Raw genomic sequence first — 14,613 nt, 5'->3', positions numbered from 1 at the left:
GTCCCTTCCTGGAGGTAGCCCCAAAGGTGAACAGGTCCAGGCCGCCAACACTGACCCTACGCTGCCTAGTGGCAGGACAGGAAGGAACCGCCGAACCTATGCAGATGACAACTTACTAGTACAGACAGGTTAGGCCAATGGAATAAACCAACATGACAGGAAAACCACAGAACACAGGCAGAGCTGGATAGAGACAAGGTTACATTCACTGGAGCGGGACCGAAGTCAGACACACAGGGAACGGAACCAATAACTGGCAACTGCTATCAGAAGCTTCCAGACTATGTTCAGCTGTCTTAGCCCCTTGGACAGAGGCCAATCAAGCCAGTTGGCTGGAGCTCCCAGCCAGCCACTATAACTCACAGAGGTAGAGCATGCGTGTCTCTCATAGCAGGCGCTCGCGTGCCACACACCGCACCCGCACACCTGACCACGGCGCTGCCGCTCGCCAACCCGATTGTGAGCACAACACCATCCCAGAATGCCGCGGCAAACAACGCCACTGCCACCTGTGGTCCCTGACCGGCCTCATGGTAACACTTATAGAAGTTTTTATTCTTGTACATAGGAGTAGAATTATAGTAGTTATATTCTTGTACATAGGGGGCAGTATTATAGAAGTTACATTCTTGTACATAGGGGGCAGTATTATAGTAGTTATATTCCTGTACATAGGGGGCAGTATTATAGTAGTTATATTCTTATGCATAGGGGGCAGTATTATAGTTGTTATATTCTTGTACATAAGGGCAGTATTATAGCAGTTATTTTCTTGTACATAGGGGGCAGTATTATAGTAGTTATATTCTTGTACATAGGGGGCAGTATTATAGTAGTTATATTCTTGTACATAGGGGGCAGTATTATAGTAGTTATATTCTTGTCCATAGGAGGCAGTATTATAGTAGTTATATTCTTGTACATAGGGGGCAGTATTATAGTAGTTATATTCTTGTACATGGGAGCAGTATTATAGTAGTTATATTCTTGTACATAGGGGGCAGTATTATAGTAGTTATATTCTTGTCCATAGGAGGCAGTATTATAGTAGTTATATTCTTGTACATAGAGGGCAGTATTATAGTAGTTATATTCTTGTACATAGAGGGCAGTATTATAGTAGTTATATTCTTGTACATAGGGGCAGTATTATAGTTATATTCTTGTACATAGAGGGCAGTATCATAATAATTACATTCTTGTACATAGGGGACAGTATTATAGTAATTATATTGTTGTACATAGGGGACTGTATTATAGTAGTTATATTCTTGTACATAGGAGCAGTATTATAGTAGTTATATTCTTATACATCGGAGGCAGTATTATAGTAATATTCTTGTACATAGGGGGCAGTATTATAGTAGTTATATTCTTGTACATAAGGGCAGTATTATAGTAGTTATATTCTTGTACATAGGGGGCAGTATTATAGTAGTTATATTCTTCTACATAGGGGGCAGTATTATAGTAGTTATATTCTTGTACATAGGGAGCAGTATTATAGTAGTTATATTCTTATACATAGGGGGCAGTATTATAGTAGTTATATACTTGTACATAGGACCAGTATTATAGTAGTTATATTCTTGTACATAGGTGCAGTATTATAGTAGTTATTTTCTTGTACATAGGAGGCAGTATTATAGTAGTTATATTCCTGTACATAGGGGGCAGTATTATAGTAGTTATATTCTTGTACATAGGAGCAGTATTATAGTAGTTATATTCTTGGATATAGTTGTTAGTTTTTCAGATTATAGCTTTTACTATAAGCTTTTACACATTTAAAGAAACTTGAAGGAATGGAAAACATCTAACAATTCTCTGCTGAAAGCATGTGTAAACAGATACCTGATTAGGATTTTTCTGTATGCTATAGTAGTTGATAATAAGAGATAACTTTATATTATAGTATACAATATATGTTATCGCTGTAATCTTGTGGCTAGATTGCGCCGTGATGTTGCTCATGGCAAATTTTAACCACTTGTGGTTTTTTCTTCTTCCACTTGGTTACTTTCCCTTGTATGTTCCTCTGTATCTATAACTCTGTTATCATGTCATCTTGACTGCATTCTCTCACTCTTTATTTCCGAGGCTTCCTCCGGGGGCGGGGCTTGTAGGTTCCTCTTTATTAGAGACAGATCTGACAACTTTCTGTAACATTCACACTGAAAGAAAGAGAAGGGAGCTGCGCTGGAGCCACAAGAAGACACCCGAGGAGGGGAGGCTATGAGCTCGCCTCCTTCCTCCGCCTCTAGAGGTAAGTGTGACAGACAGACGAGGATCAAGTATATAACGAGTGCAAAGTATTTATAATTATAATCACTTCTTATTGTTCATTGATGAATTTACAAGTATAAGGAAAAATACAGCAAAATAGTAATAGTTCATAATAGAAATGCACACACATACCATATATATATATATACACATACAATATGTGTGTATTTATCTATTTGGAGCTATTATTATATAGCTGTTTTTCCTGCTAATTCTGAATTCATCGGTGAACAACAATAAGAAGTGATTTTTAATGCTTTAATTATAATTATAAACATGAGATGTCACACTCATATTTGTATGTATATATAACATATGCGTATATCTATATAATAGATATACACACACATATATATATACATAGAGAGTATTATCTACACATGCAATAATATAAATATAACAACAACATAATATTAAATATGAACATAGATTAGAATATCAACAAATCTAATAATAACAAATATATTAGTAGTGTAATATCTAAAATCATATAAATATGTGATAATAACTATTACTATTATACAATCCTGTTCTGTGAATACCCATGAATACTCCACCTGTTACTGTACGTTACGGTATGGCAGTATGGAGACATTTCTCCCTAAAAGCAATGCAAAAATTGACATACAGCTGCGAACACTGGCCCTTAATTCCCAATTAATAATAGATAACAAAAGTCTTCTGACTGCGCGGCCATTATTTATAATGCTGCAATGTAAATGGCATTGTTGGTGCAGGGGGGGCGCGAGAGCAAGATGTGGATCCCAATCTCCTGCTTCAATTACAGTGGGGTAGAATAAAAGGAAATAGCATTATGTTTACAGGAGTCTATGATGTAATACAATGTATACAACATAATAGAACATATACAACATAATATAACCTATATGGACTATTAAAACATAAGCTAAAATACCCAATATAATATATATTATAATACATGCAGGGACTGATTTGAATCATATGTTTTGCATTTATATTTGTTCATATATATATAAATTCACAGGTTTTTTTTATAATTAAATTGTATTTACAATTAATAGGGCATATCTATGATAAGTGATAGGTAGATATGCGATAGAGAGATATTAGATAGATAGATAGATAGATAGATAGATATGATATGAAATATATATGAAATATATATGAAATAGATATGATATCAGATAAATAGATATGATATGAAATATATATGATATAGATAGATATGATATCAGATAGATAGAGAGATATTAGATACATATGATATTAAATAGATAGATATGAGATAGAGAGATATTAGATAGATATGATATGAAATATATATGATATAGATAGATATGATATCAGATAGATAGATATATCAGATAGATAGAGAGATATTAGATAGATATGATATTAGATAGATAGATATGATATGAAATATATATGATATAGATAGATATGATATCAGATAAATAGATATGAGCTAGAGAGATATTAGATAGATATAATATTAGATAGATGACAGTATATGTGTTCTATGTAATAAAGCGCACAGCCAATGAGATCTCATAAGACCACATGTGTGAGTGGAGGGAGTCACTGACTCACTGCACATGGTCTGATGTGGATTTCCCAAATATTGAGTCACTGCCGGGGATTCCTCTTTACGCTTCGGTGACAGCTGTGACCACCCACACACGTCTCGTCAGATACTATAGTATCACACAACGAGCGACAGCGCAGCGAGAAACGAAAAACCCATTCTCCTCACACAACATCTGCAGCCCCTTGTCACCGAGAACAGCACAACGCTACCTGCTCCCTACCAGCTCTTAAAGGGGACCTCACACTTTATTGTCAGACCGCTGAGTGCTCTGTCCATCTTCTTAACCAATATTTTACTATCACCCCAAGGTATCAAAAAAAATCTCCTACTGTTCTTGTCTACAGCTCTCATGCAGATCTATGTGTCTCTATAGCTGCAGGCTGCATGATTAATGCTGTAAACAAATGATGGCAGAATACAGGTAGTTGTGTACCCCAAAAATGGCACTAATAAAAACTACAGCTCAACAAGCAGCAAACAAGCCCTCATACGGCCATGGTGACAGAAAGTACCAAGGTATGGCTACTGAAAAGTGGAGATGAAAGTCCCCAAGAAAATCGTTGCATCCTTACGACCAAAGTAGGCTGCGTCACTAAGGGGCCGCGTCACTAATCAAGGCCGTTTACAAAGTTACTTGATTTGTATGCTAGATGAGTAGGAATGATGAAATGGATTGGTTGCAGAAGTTTACCCACCCGTTAAACACGGTACTCAGTAGTCCCTTAGGGACTTTTCACATTGGATGTTAGTTTCGCCGCCGGACTAATAGCAGATTTTGAGCTATTTTCAATTCTGCATCAGAATCTGCAGGTCGCCTGGTGCAGAATTTGCCGCGCCTTGTGGTGCATCATGGGGTCCGTCCCGTCCCGCGTGAAAGGTGACAACAAAATGACCAAACTCACAGTTCCAGCGGCGCTACGTGACTAGAGATGAGCAAGCATACTCGCTAAGGCAAACTACTCGAGCGAGTAGTGCCTTATGCGAGTACCTGCCCGCTCGTCTCTAAAGATTCGGGTGCCGGCGGGGGTGAGCCATGAGTTGTGGCGGTGAGCAGGGGGGAGCGGGGAGAGAGAGATCTGCCCTCTGTTCCTCCCCGCTCGCCCCCGCCATTCCCCGCCCCCCGCCGGCAGCCGAATCTTTAGAGACGAGCGGGAGGATACTCGAATAAGGCACGACTCGCTCGAGTAGTTTGCCTTAGCGAGTATGCTTGCTCATCTCTATACGTGACGTGTTTGGGACTTTACATCTTGGTGATCACATGACAGTCACATGACTGTCTCGCCTTGCGTAGACTCCAAGCGTGGTGACTGTCGGAGGCCTCACTACTACTATGAGCATCATGCCTGCGCTCATAACCCCACTAGAGTCCTTTCATGGTGTCATCGGCATTTTCTGTGCTCAGCCCCCTGCGGCAGCCAAAGGCGAGCGGACTTTACGCACAGTGAAAAGGAAAAACGTACAGATCCCAGGGGGTGAATTATATTTCTAGTCATGTGACTTATGCTAATTGGGGGGATATTAACTTATGTGACATACAGAGGACATAGATTAGGATTTCGGGTTGTGGCGGGGAGTCCCCGGCTGCACAAGCGGTGATGATTAGTTCGGTCATTAGTTGTTTTTCACTTTCGTGTTTTCCTATGACTCGCTGTAGAGGTTCCGGCGAGCAGCGAGGTCATCGGGGAGCGGCGGGCTTTACTGCAATCTAAATACGAAATGACAGTTTTTAGAATAAATGATAAAATCACATAAATCACATAATAATAATTAGATGTTATATAAAGCGTTATTCCAAAGAACGCCGTTTAATATTAACTCCTTGATAACCAACCCATTTTAGGCTCTAATTATCAACCAGTTTTCAGGTTTCTTCATCGTCGCATTCAAAGAGACAGATTTTTATATTTTTCCAACAACATTGCTTAAAAAGGGCTTTTTTTGCGGGAGAAGTTGTATTTTTTTAACCCTTTAAGAACTCAGCCTTGTTCGGTGCTTAAGAACCCGATGACTTTTTTGGGATTTTCATCTTCACACTTCAAAAGCCATTACGATGTTTATTCTCCCATGAGGCTTGTCCGTTACAGAAGGAGCTGGAGAGTATAACTTTTATTATTTTGGATGGGGACCGGGTGAAGAAACACATCGGATCTGCTATTGTTTTTTTTCTACAGTTTGCATCATGCGGTATAAATGACATAACCTTTTTTCTGAAGGTCGTCGGTACGAAATCATATATTTACACTTTTGCATAATAAAAACCCTTTTTTTAGGAAAATATTTGTTTCTGCTTTGCTGCATTCAAAGAACCTTCTTCTCATTCCATAGATGGAGTTGTGTGAGGACTTGTTTTTTTGCATGATGAGCTGTAGTTTTTATTGGTACTATTTTAGGGTACATAGACTTTCTTTGATCACTTTTCGGGACCTTTTACACGAGTGTAGCGTTTTTTCAGCCGGCCATGTTATGGCCATGACATGGCTAAAAACGCGTAAATCTGCCGTTTGTGCGCCCGTTCAGATCGCCTGGGCTTCTGTGCATATATACCGAGCCCACAATGCCACCCTCTTGCCGCCCCCTCCCTGGCTCTCAGCAAGGGAAGGGGGCGGGATGGGGAAGGATCTAGTGTGCTAAGCTCCCGCTCCCTCTCTGCCCCTTGTCGGCAGCCAGCAATGGGAGGGGGCAGGACAGGGTGGGAGCTTAGCAACTAGCTCCCGCCCCGTCCCGACCTCTCCCGTTGCAAACAGCCAGAAATGGGCGGATTGGAGGAGAGAAGGGGGAGGAAGTTTAGCACCTGTCATTGGCTCCAATTGGCGTCTATGCAGCGGCCGACGTATTCTGGACAGGAAGATAGTTCAAGGACTATATTTCCTGCCCAGCGCAAAAAACACCCAGCCGAAATGCGCGATATTGGCTGGCCTGGCGTTTTTACACTGTGGAATATTGCCCGTCTGATCTGATGCATTGGAATCCAATGCATCAGATGGCAGCGTATATCGGCCGGCCGTGAAAACGGTTGCCGATATACGCTCGTGTGAATAAAGCCTTAGACCAACTTCACACGGGTGTATTCGCACATGCAATACATAGAGATTATTACCCATTGGTTTCAATGGGTTCATTCTCGCTTTCTGATTTTTCACACGCAAAAAAATCGGACCTGCTCTATTGGTCACAAAAGTCGACCATAGAAGTCTATGGGGGGTGCAAATGTGTGTGCGATGTGCAATGGGATGCTCAATGTGCTGCGCAATAACCTGAAATAAAAGATCAGGGCGTGTTCATCTGCAGCGTGCAAATCAACATGCCATACCCGTGCAAAAGAGGACAGTAAAATATGCAGACAGGCGGGCAAAAAAAGATTCATAGTGCAAATATGTTGCACTGAGGTGGGTACAACAATGCATACGCCCATGAGCAGGAGCCATTACTGTGTTACTAGGAAGGCAAAATGAACGAAAAAGCATTTTTTTGTTCTTTCTTATAGTGTCTGCCATGCGAGATAAAAAGTGTTTTCAATTTATTGTACGAGTCATTATTAGAGATGAGCGAGCGTACTCACTAAGGCAAATTACTTGGGTGTGTACCTGCCCGCTCATCTCAAAAGATTCCGGTGTCGGCAGGGGGCGGGGAGCGGCGGGGAGGAACGAGGAGGGGAGATCTCTCTCTCCCTCTCCCCCCCTACCCCCGCTCCCCCCTGCTCACTCCCGCAACTGGTAGTAGTTTGTCTAAGGCTGGATTCCGACGAACGTATATCGGATGGGTTTTCACGCCCAGCCGATATACGCCATCTCTGTCTGCAGGTGGAGGAGGCTGGAAGAGCCAGGAGTAGTGCACTGAGCTCCCGCCCCCTCTCTGCCTCCTCTCCGCCCCTCTGCACTATTTGCAATGAGGAGAGGCGGGATGGGGCGGGGCTAATTCTCAAAACTTAGCCCCGCCCCATCTCCTTTCATTGCAAATAGTGCAGAGGGGCAGAGAGGAGGCAGAGAGGGGGCGGGAGCTCAGTTCCTGCTCCTGGCTCTTCTATCCCCCCCCCCTCCCCCGCAGATGAGGACGACGTATATCGGCTCGGCGTGAAAACTCATTATAAATCCATTGATACCAAACATGTAATTTTTTGAGTCCTTTTAAAAGAAAAAAAAAAGGAAAAGTAGAGAGCAAAAAAGTTTTTTTTGTTTTTTTTAAATTTATTGTAAGTAACTTGAAGCTGCAATACTCCGATGCTCATTATCTGGTTTTCTGGCTAGTACTTGCAGTGGCAGAGCTGCAGGGATTGGTGTTCTCTACGATCCTCGCCCTTGCAGTGGGGTCCCAGCTGGCTCCTGCTGCAGACATATGTTATGGGCTAAATAGCATCATTTTGGGTGCATAGAATATATTGTATAACTTTTAGCACTTTTGGGGGAGAGACAAAAATATTGAAATTCCCCCAGATTTTTCTTTTTAGAGCATTTACTGTTGGCATAAATAATATGACAGCGTTACTCTCTGATTACCTCTATACCATAATGTGTTTGATATATAAGATTTTTTTATGTTTTACTCCATTTACAGACAACAAACACTCTAAACATATTTTTTGTTGCATCAACACATTCCAGGAGCAATAACAATTTTATTTTTTTCATCGATGAAAATATTTTTTAATACTTTTTTAAAAATGTTGCACTTTTTATTTTTGTCCCAGTGGAGGCTTCAATGGGTTAATTTTGATTACTAATTCTAGAAGCCTCTTAGACCCCCCTCCCCTCTGGGAGGTCAAAATAGGTCTCCTGAGATGGCAGACCCAAAGGCCATTGTTAGACCTCTGGGAGACATAGCAACCAATCAGCACGCAGCAATCACATTGTGGGAGACTAATAGGTGACAGAGGGAACACCATCCCTCTGTAATCCTCTTAGATGTCATAATCGGGATTTTCTATGGCATCTCAGGGGTTAACACCCCTTTAACTTTGAGAAGATCCAGCTGTGCCCGGCACTAAACAGCTCTGCCGGGCTTCTGATGCAGGGCTTCTTCACACCAGCGTCGTTTTGATGCTAAATAGGCATGTCAAGAAATGGTTTATCTGAACGAAGCCATGATTTCCTATGGGGTTCTTTGAGATGAAAGATTTTTTGACATGCCAAAAAAAAATCGCGAGCCTAAAAAAGGCGCAATAGGCGTGTTTTTTTATGCCGAGCTTTCTCTTCGTCAAAAAATAAGACTTGTCCTACCTTTTGATGTCACAATGCCAGCAGCTGCCATAAACTCCTATGGAGTCTGCCGGTAAAGGGAGGGGGCGGGAGGGAGAGCGGCATACTCATGAATAGCAGCCGCGACATGCTCACATATTGGTGGTCACTAATGGGTTAATGTTGTTAGTATTATTAATATAATTTTTTTTATTATTATTATGTCTTGTATTATTCTTGTATTTTCAATGTTTTATGTTCAGATTTTTGTTGTTTCATCGTATCTGCTTTAACCCCTTAATGACTGCCCACACACCTTTTGACGGCCTCATCGGCTGAGCCTTATTCTACCTGGCTGTCAATTGGTGGCCTCACTGTGGAGTAAGGCCCCGGGATCTGTGGGACTGACAGCTCCCTGCTCTCGGCTACCAAAGGAAGCCAAGAGCCTGGAGCTGTCATGGGGGGGGCGGCAGTATCCGACCCCGGACACGTGATTGCCATTATCCACCGGATAACTGTGATAGCATAAAAGTTAAACAAAAGTTTCAGCTCCCTTCACGGATCGGATCCATGAGGGGAGCTGAACGTACTCACCTCTGACCTCCGCGATGTCCTGCGCTTTTCTGGTTCTTCCAGGATCTGACATCGTCCTCTGCGCATGTGCGCCAGAAGTAAAATGTCAGGTGCATGCGCAGAAGGCCCGGGGGCCCAGAAGATTTAAATTCTCTCTGCTCCCGACTTGCATGTGTAGCCGAGAGCAGGGAAATGTCACCGGGGACAGCTATGTGCGGTTCCTGGTCACAGGATCGCCGTTATCCATTGGGTAAAGTTAAAAAAAAAAGTTTAAAAAATGAAAAAAAAGTTTAATCTCGCCACACAGATCATATCTGGGCTTTGGGCACTGACGTCATCGTGTACTGTGCATGACCGCCTGTGTGAGGACGCAGTTATGCTAAGTACATCACGCGGCCGTACGCAGCGCCACGGCCGAGCTCACAGCTGGGATACGCTGCAGTCCTCCGCAAACGGATTCCACATACGGCTGCGTGAGCCCGGCGTTATTCAGACCGCTACCTGTAATACGTAATTTACAAGAAGCCCCGGGAACGCTCGCCTTCCTGCAGTTCCAGGAGCAGCTTGTTGAGCGCCTTCTGTTAGAGACCCCCACAGCTCAGCAAGCGTACAAAGGCTCACAGAGCGCCACCTTTTACACCCCGTCCTGGCCACTGAGGTCAAGAAATACCCCCAAAAAAGCATGGGAGGAGGAGGGATACCCTTTTTTTGCCCCATGTGTTTTCAGACATACCACACAGTTTACATTATTACTTTTATCTAAGATTTAGGGAACACGAAAAAGGTCATGGAGGAGGTATGCGGGGGGATTATTTTTAGAGAGTCAATTTTTTTTTTTTGTGCAAATGAGCAATGTGCTCTGGAATTTATTCAGTTGTGCCCCGAAATTGAACTGGTGTTCCCTCCATTATGGGCCGAGCCACGTGTACAGTAAGCAGATTGGGGCTACAATGGGTATGTCTCTGAACACAGGACAAACAGGGGTATCCATTTTGGGGTGTAAGTCTCCATTCATATGTGTGCTGTACAAAAAAACCTGTTTTTAAAATGACTCAATTACCAAAAAAATGAAAATCGTAATTTTTCCTTCTGCTTTGCTTAGATTCAGTCGAAAACTGTGGGGTCAAAATACGCAGTGCACCCCTGGATGAATTCATTAAGAGGTCTAGTTTTCAAAATGGGGTCATATGTGGGGGTTCTCTGTCGTTTTGGCAGCTGAAGAGCTCTACAGGAAATGGGGCCTGAAAGACCTTCAAGTAAAATGTCTGTTCTGAAAGCCACCGTCTGCTCCTCTCAGTTTAGGCCCTGTTGTGCATGCGGACATAATATTAGGCACACAATGGGTATCTTTCTGAACACAGCACAAACAGGGGTATCCGTTTTGGGGTGCAAATCTTCAATTTTCATGTGCACTATAGAAAAAAAAATCTTTAAAATGACATTTTTGCACATTTTATTTTTTCTCCTCTAAATCGCATTGAAGCCTGAAAAGAAACTGTGGGGTCAAAATACTCCTGACACCCCTCAGTGAATACATTAGGGTGTTGTTTTTTTCAAAATGGGGTCATTTGTGGGGGTATCTATCATTCTGACACAAAATGTTCCTCAAAATGTTGATAATTAGAGATGAGCGAGCATCGCTCTCCTCGAGTAACTGCATTCTTGACCAAGCAGGCTCAGGAGGGCGGGGGAAGGCAGGGGTGAGCGGGGGGCGACGGAGGATAGCGGGGTGGAAAGTGAAAGATCTCTCTCCCCCGACCCCCCCCCCCCTGCTACATCCCGCCGCCCCCCGAGCCTGCTCAGACAAGAATGCAGTTACTCGAGAAGAGCGATGCTCACTCGAGTAACTGCCTTATCCGAGTGTGCTCGCTCAACTCTATTGATAATCAATGTTAAATTTATACATCTCCTAAATGGTTAAAAAAAACTAAAGTTTTTCCAATGTGCTTCCAGAATAAAGTAATCAGATGGAAAAATATACCTCATCAAAAATTTGTAGAGCATGTTTAGACATTGCAATTGAAAATGTGAAAAAAATGTACATTTTTTCAAAATTTTCCCAATTTTGGCACTTTAATTTGGCCTGGTCATTAAGGCACAAACAGGCTTGGTCACTAAGGGGTTAAAGTTATTGGAAGGAATTTCTGTCAGCTTTTGTTCCCTTCTCCAGTTTATAAACGCTCAAAACACGCACCAAGCATACCCGCATGTATAAACAAATGGAAAAGATACAATATGCATTTTGGCCAAGATATTTAAAGGGGCTCTGTCATTAAAAAAGAAAAATTCTATACTTACCTATTCCTCCCCCATCAGTCTACTTCACTGATCTTCTCCTGTCTACTGCAGTCCTGTGGGGTCACTTCACCTCCAGTTGGCTGATTCCCCTCCTTCCCGTGTGGTTATGTACATTGGCTGGCAGTCTTCTGCCTGCCAGCCAATGTACGTAACGTCACAGCTCACAGGCCAATAGGGGGAATTCCGATCCACTGCACAAGCTGCTCATGCGAGCTGTCTCCGCAATAGATCAGAATTCCTTCCTAGGCAGTGAACACTACAGCACAGGGACCTGTCCTTCACTGACCCGACCGAAGGAATGTGAGGAATGTAGCCCTCATAGCGGAAACTCAGTTAGGAGAAGATGTGTTAAGGAGACTGATGAGGGAGGAATAGGCGAGTATAGAGTTTTTATTTTAATGACAAAACCTCTTTCAGCCTGCAAGTCCACTTCACAGGTCCTCTTTCTCTCATGGGTCCCTACACTAATGAGACAACTAACCCCAGAAAACCTGCCTGCAGTGCGGGGTGATCGTCCTAATAGGGATGACCCTGTGCTGATAGCTAGGGACCTACCTCATTCTAGATGATAAAGGACCGACAGCAAGAAATAGTTCACACTACATGTACCGAGAGCTGCATACACACACAGGAGCAGGACACTGTTTACCTTGAACATCCTGAAAGGTGCACAGACACCTCATGTCCAGACACATGCACAGACACGCAAGAGAATGACACTGTTCACACTGAAGAAAAGGCCAACAGCCTCTAGCAGAGGATCTGGTATATATGAGCAACAGACCTTGGGGATTGGCTGGCTGGAGCAATCCACACGGAGCTAGCTCAATCAACACCACCTGTGAAGCTTTGTTGCTGACAACCCATGTAATATAACAGATCCCAACAGCGAACCCTAACATTGATATTGTACTATTGTTACATTCGTGCAAGATACAAGCATAATGAACCCCCCACGGACATCACTAACATATCAGACCTTGAAATACCTAATGTCTACAATGGACAAATGTAGACATGCAACACCAAAATGCAGGGGGCACAAAATAGGGCAAATAAGGGTAAGAGAAATACAGGGATGAGAACCGTATACCTAAACAACTTTGGTGTAGTAGACCTTGCCTAGAAGCAGGGCGATCGCCCTGATTGCAGAGGCTTAACATCAGGAATCTAGGGGGTCTAGTCTGTCCCTAGATGGAGGATAGGAAAGGGGTATAATGCAGATAGAAAGAGCAATGTATACAATACAGTATAAGGTAGAAGTGAGTAAGCCCCATACAGAACAAATAACCACAGGTACTTAGCTGTCAGGTGTCTGCTGCCCCACCAAACACCTCAAGCAGGAAAATAACTGGCGCCCATGTAAAGGCGGCCCCAGAATAAATATACTTCCATTACATCAGATTGGCTGGCTGGGGGAAACACTTCCCTGTCTGTCAATCAGATCATACACCACAGGAGATGTTGAAGCAAGGAAGAGAAAAAGGGAACTCCGAAATTTCAGACAAATGACACCTAAGGGACCTTCTGCAGTGACAAGAAGAGGCACTAATCAGCTCCCAGTGCTGAATAACAGGGGGTATGAGTCTAAGGCATGATCACATGGGCGGGGCCGATGTCGTGATGTCACCCCAGCTTCACTTCCTGATTGTAACTCATGTGCCATAACAACTGTGTTTGTATTATTTTATTAGCAATGTTTTATGTAGTGTTATTGTATCTGCTTTAAAACTATTTTTTCTTCTTTTTTTATATTTTCCATAATTCGAGGAGATGGATACGTAAAATGATAATTAGTGGTCAATTGGCTATGCATAAATGATGCTGTATGAGTGTAGAATAAATTAGCGCCATTTAAATAAAGTTTATTATTATTTTGCCCCATAACACATGACACGGCACTATTGTTGTTGTTCATTCTGTCACTTCCGACTCTGGGATGACCTCGTGGAGCAGCCTACGCCAGAGCTTGGTGTTAAATAATTGTCAGTGTTCTGTATTCATCAGTCAAAAACAAGCATACTGAGGACTGTAATACAGAGAAAATAATAATTGTTGACTTTGTATGAGGTTAAGGCCCTTTTACACGGAGCGATAATCGCTCAAAAATCGCTAAAAAGTGACCGTTTGAGCGATAATCATTGTGTCTAAATGCATCGCCATCATGCAATTCAGTCCAACCTAAAAATCGTCATTCAGCCTTATCAGCAGTTCTTTGTGGGTAGTGCTGATAGCATTGTTTCCTGTTGGAGAACAAAGGAACGGAAATCAGATAAGAGCTTTCAGCTAAAGGCTTCATTTGCACACTTAGGCCTCGGTCACACGACCGTTTTTTGGTCCGATCTGCAGACGCGCTTGCGATCTGCAGATCTATAGACCAAATGCATCCCAATGGGATCGGTCACATGTCCGCTTTTTATGCGGATGTGCGATCAATTATATGACATGACGATTTGCATATCTGCGTTCTGCGCATTGCTGTGTTCTATATATGCGCTCAATGGGGCCGGCGGCAGCAGCGCCGACCCCATTGAGTACATATACTTACAGATCGTTCTCCTCTGCCACAGCTGTAACAGCTGCGGCAGAGAAGAACGATGTTCGCCCATTGAATTCAATGGAGCCGGTAATACAGCCGGCCCCATTTAAAGCAATGGGCTGCCGGCGAGCGTGGGATGAATTTTCGGGTAGGGCTTATAAATATAAGCCCTTCCC

The 14,613-nt window shown here is 42.8% G+C and overlaps 1 protein-coding gene across 1 annotated transcript in view; it reads left to right on the top strand.

The window, feature by feature from the left end:
- The first annotated feature begins 2,170 nt into the window (after positions 1 to 2,170).
- Positions 2,171 to 14,613, top strand: part of NFKBID (NFKB inhibitor delta) — a 28,720-nt gene continuing 16,277 nt past the window's right edge. The window contains exon 1 of the mRNA XM_066572629.1: positions 2,171 to 2,266. Within this exon, the coding sequence (XP_066428726.1) occupies positions 2,236 to 2,266 (31 nt within the window). The 5' untranslated portion in view covers positions 2,171 to 2,235. The remainder of the gene's footprint in view (positions 2,267 to 14,613) is intronic.

Source organism: Eleutherodactylus coqui, chromosome 6 (assembly GCF_035609145.1).
Source record: "Eleutherodactylus coqui strain aEleCoq1 chromosome 6, aEleCoq1.hap1, whole genome shotgun sequence".
NCBI classification, from domain to species: domain Eukaryota; kingdom Metazoa; phylum Chordata; class Amphibia; order Anura; family Eleutherodactylidae; genus Eleutherodactylus; species Eleutherodactylus coqui.
Note: the sequence above shows the minus strand (reverse complement) of the source record. Positions and strands in the feature narration are given on the sequence as shown.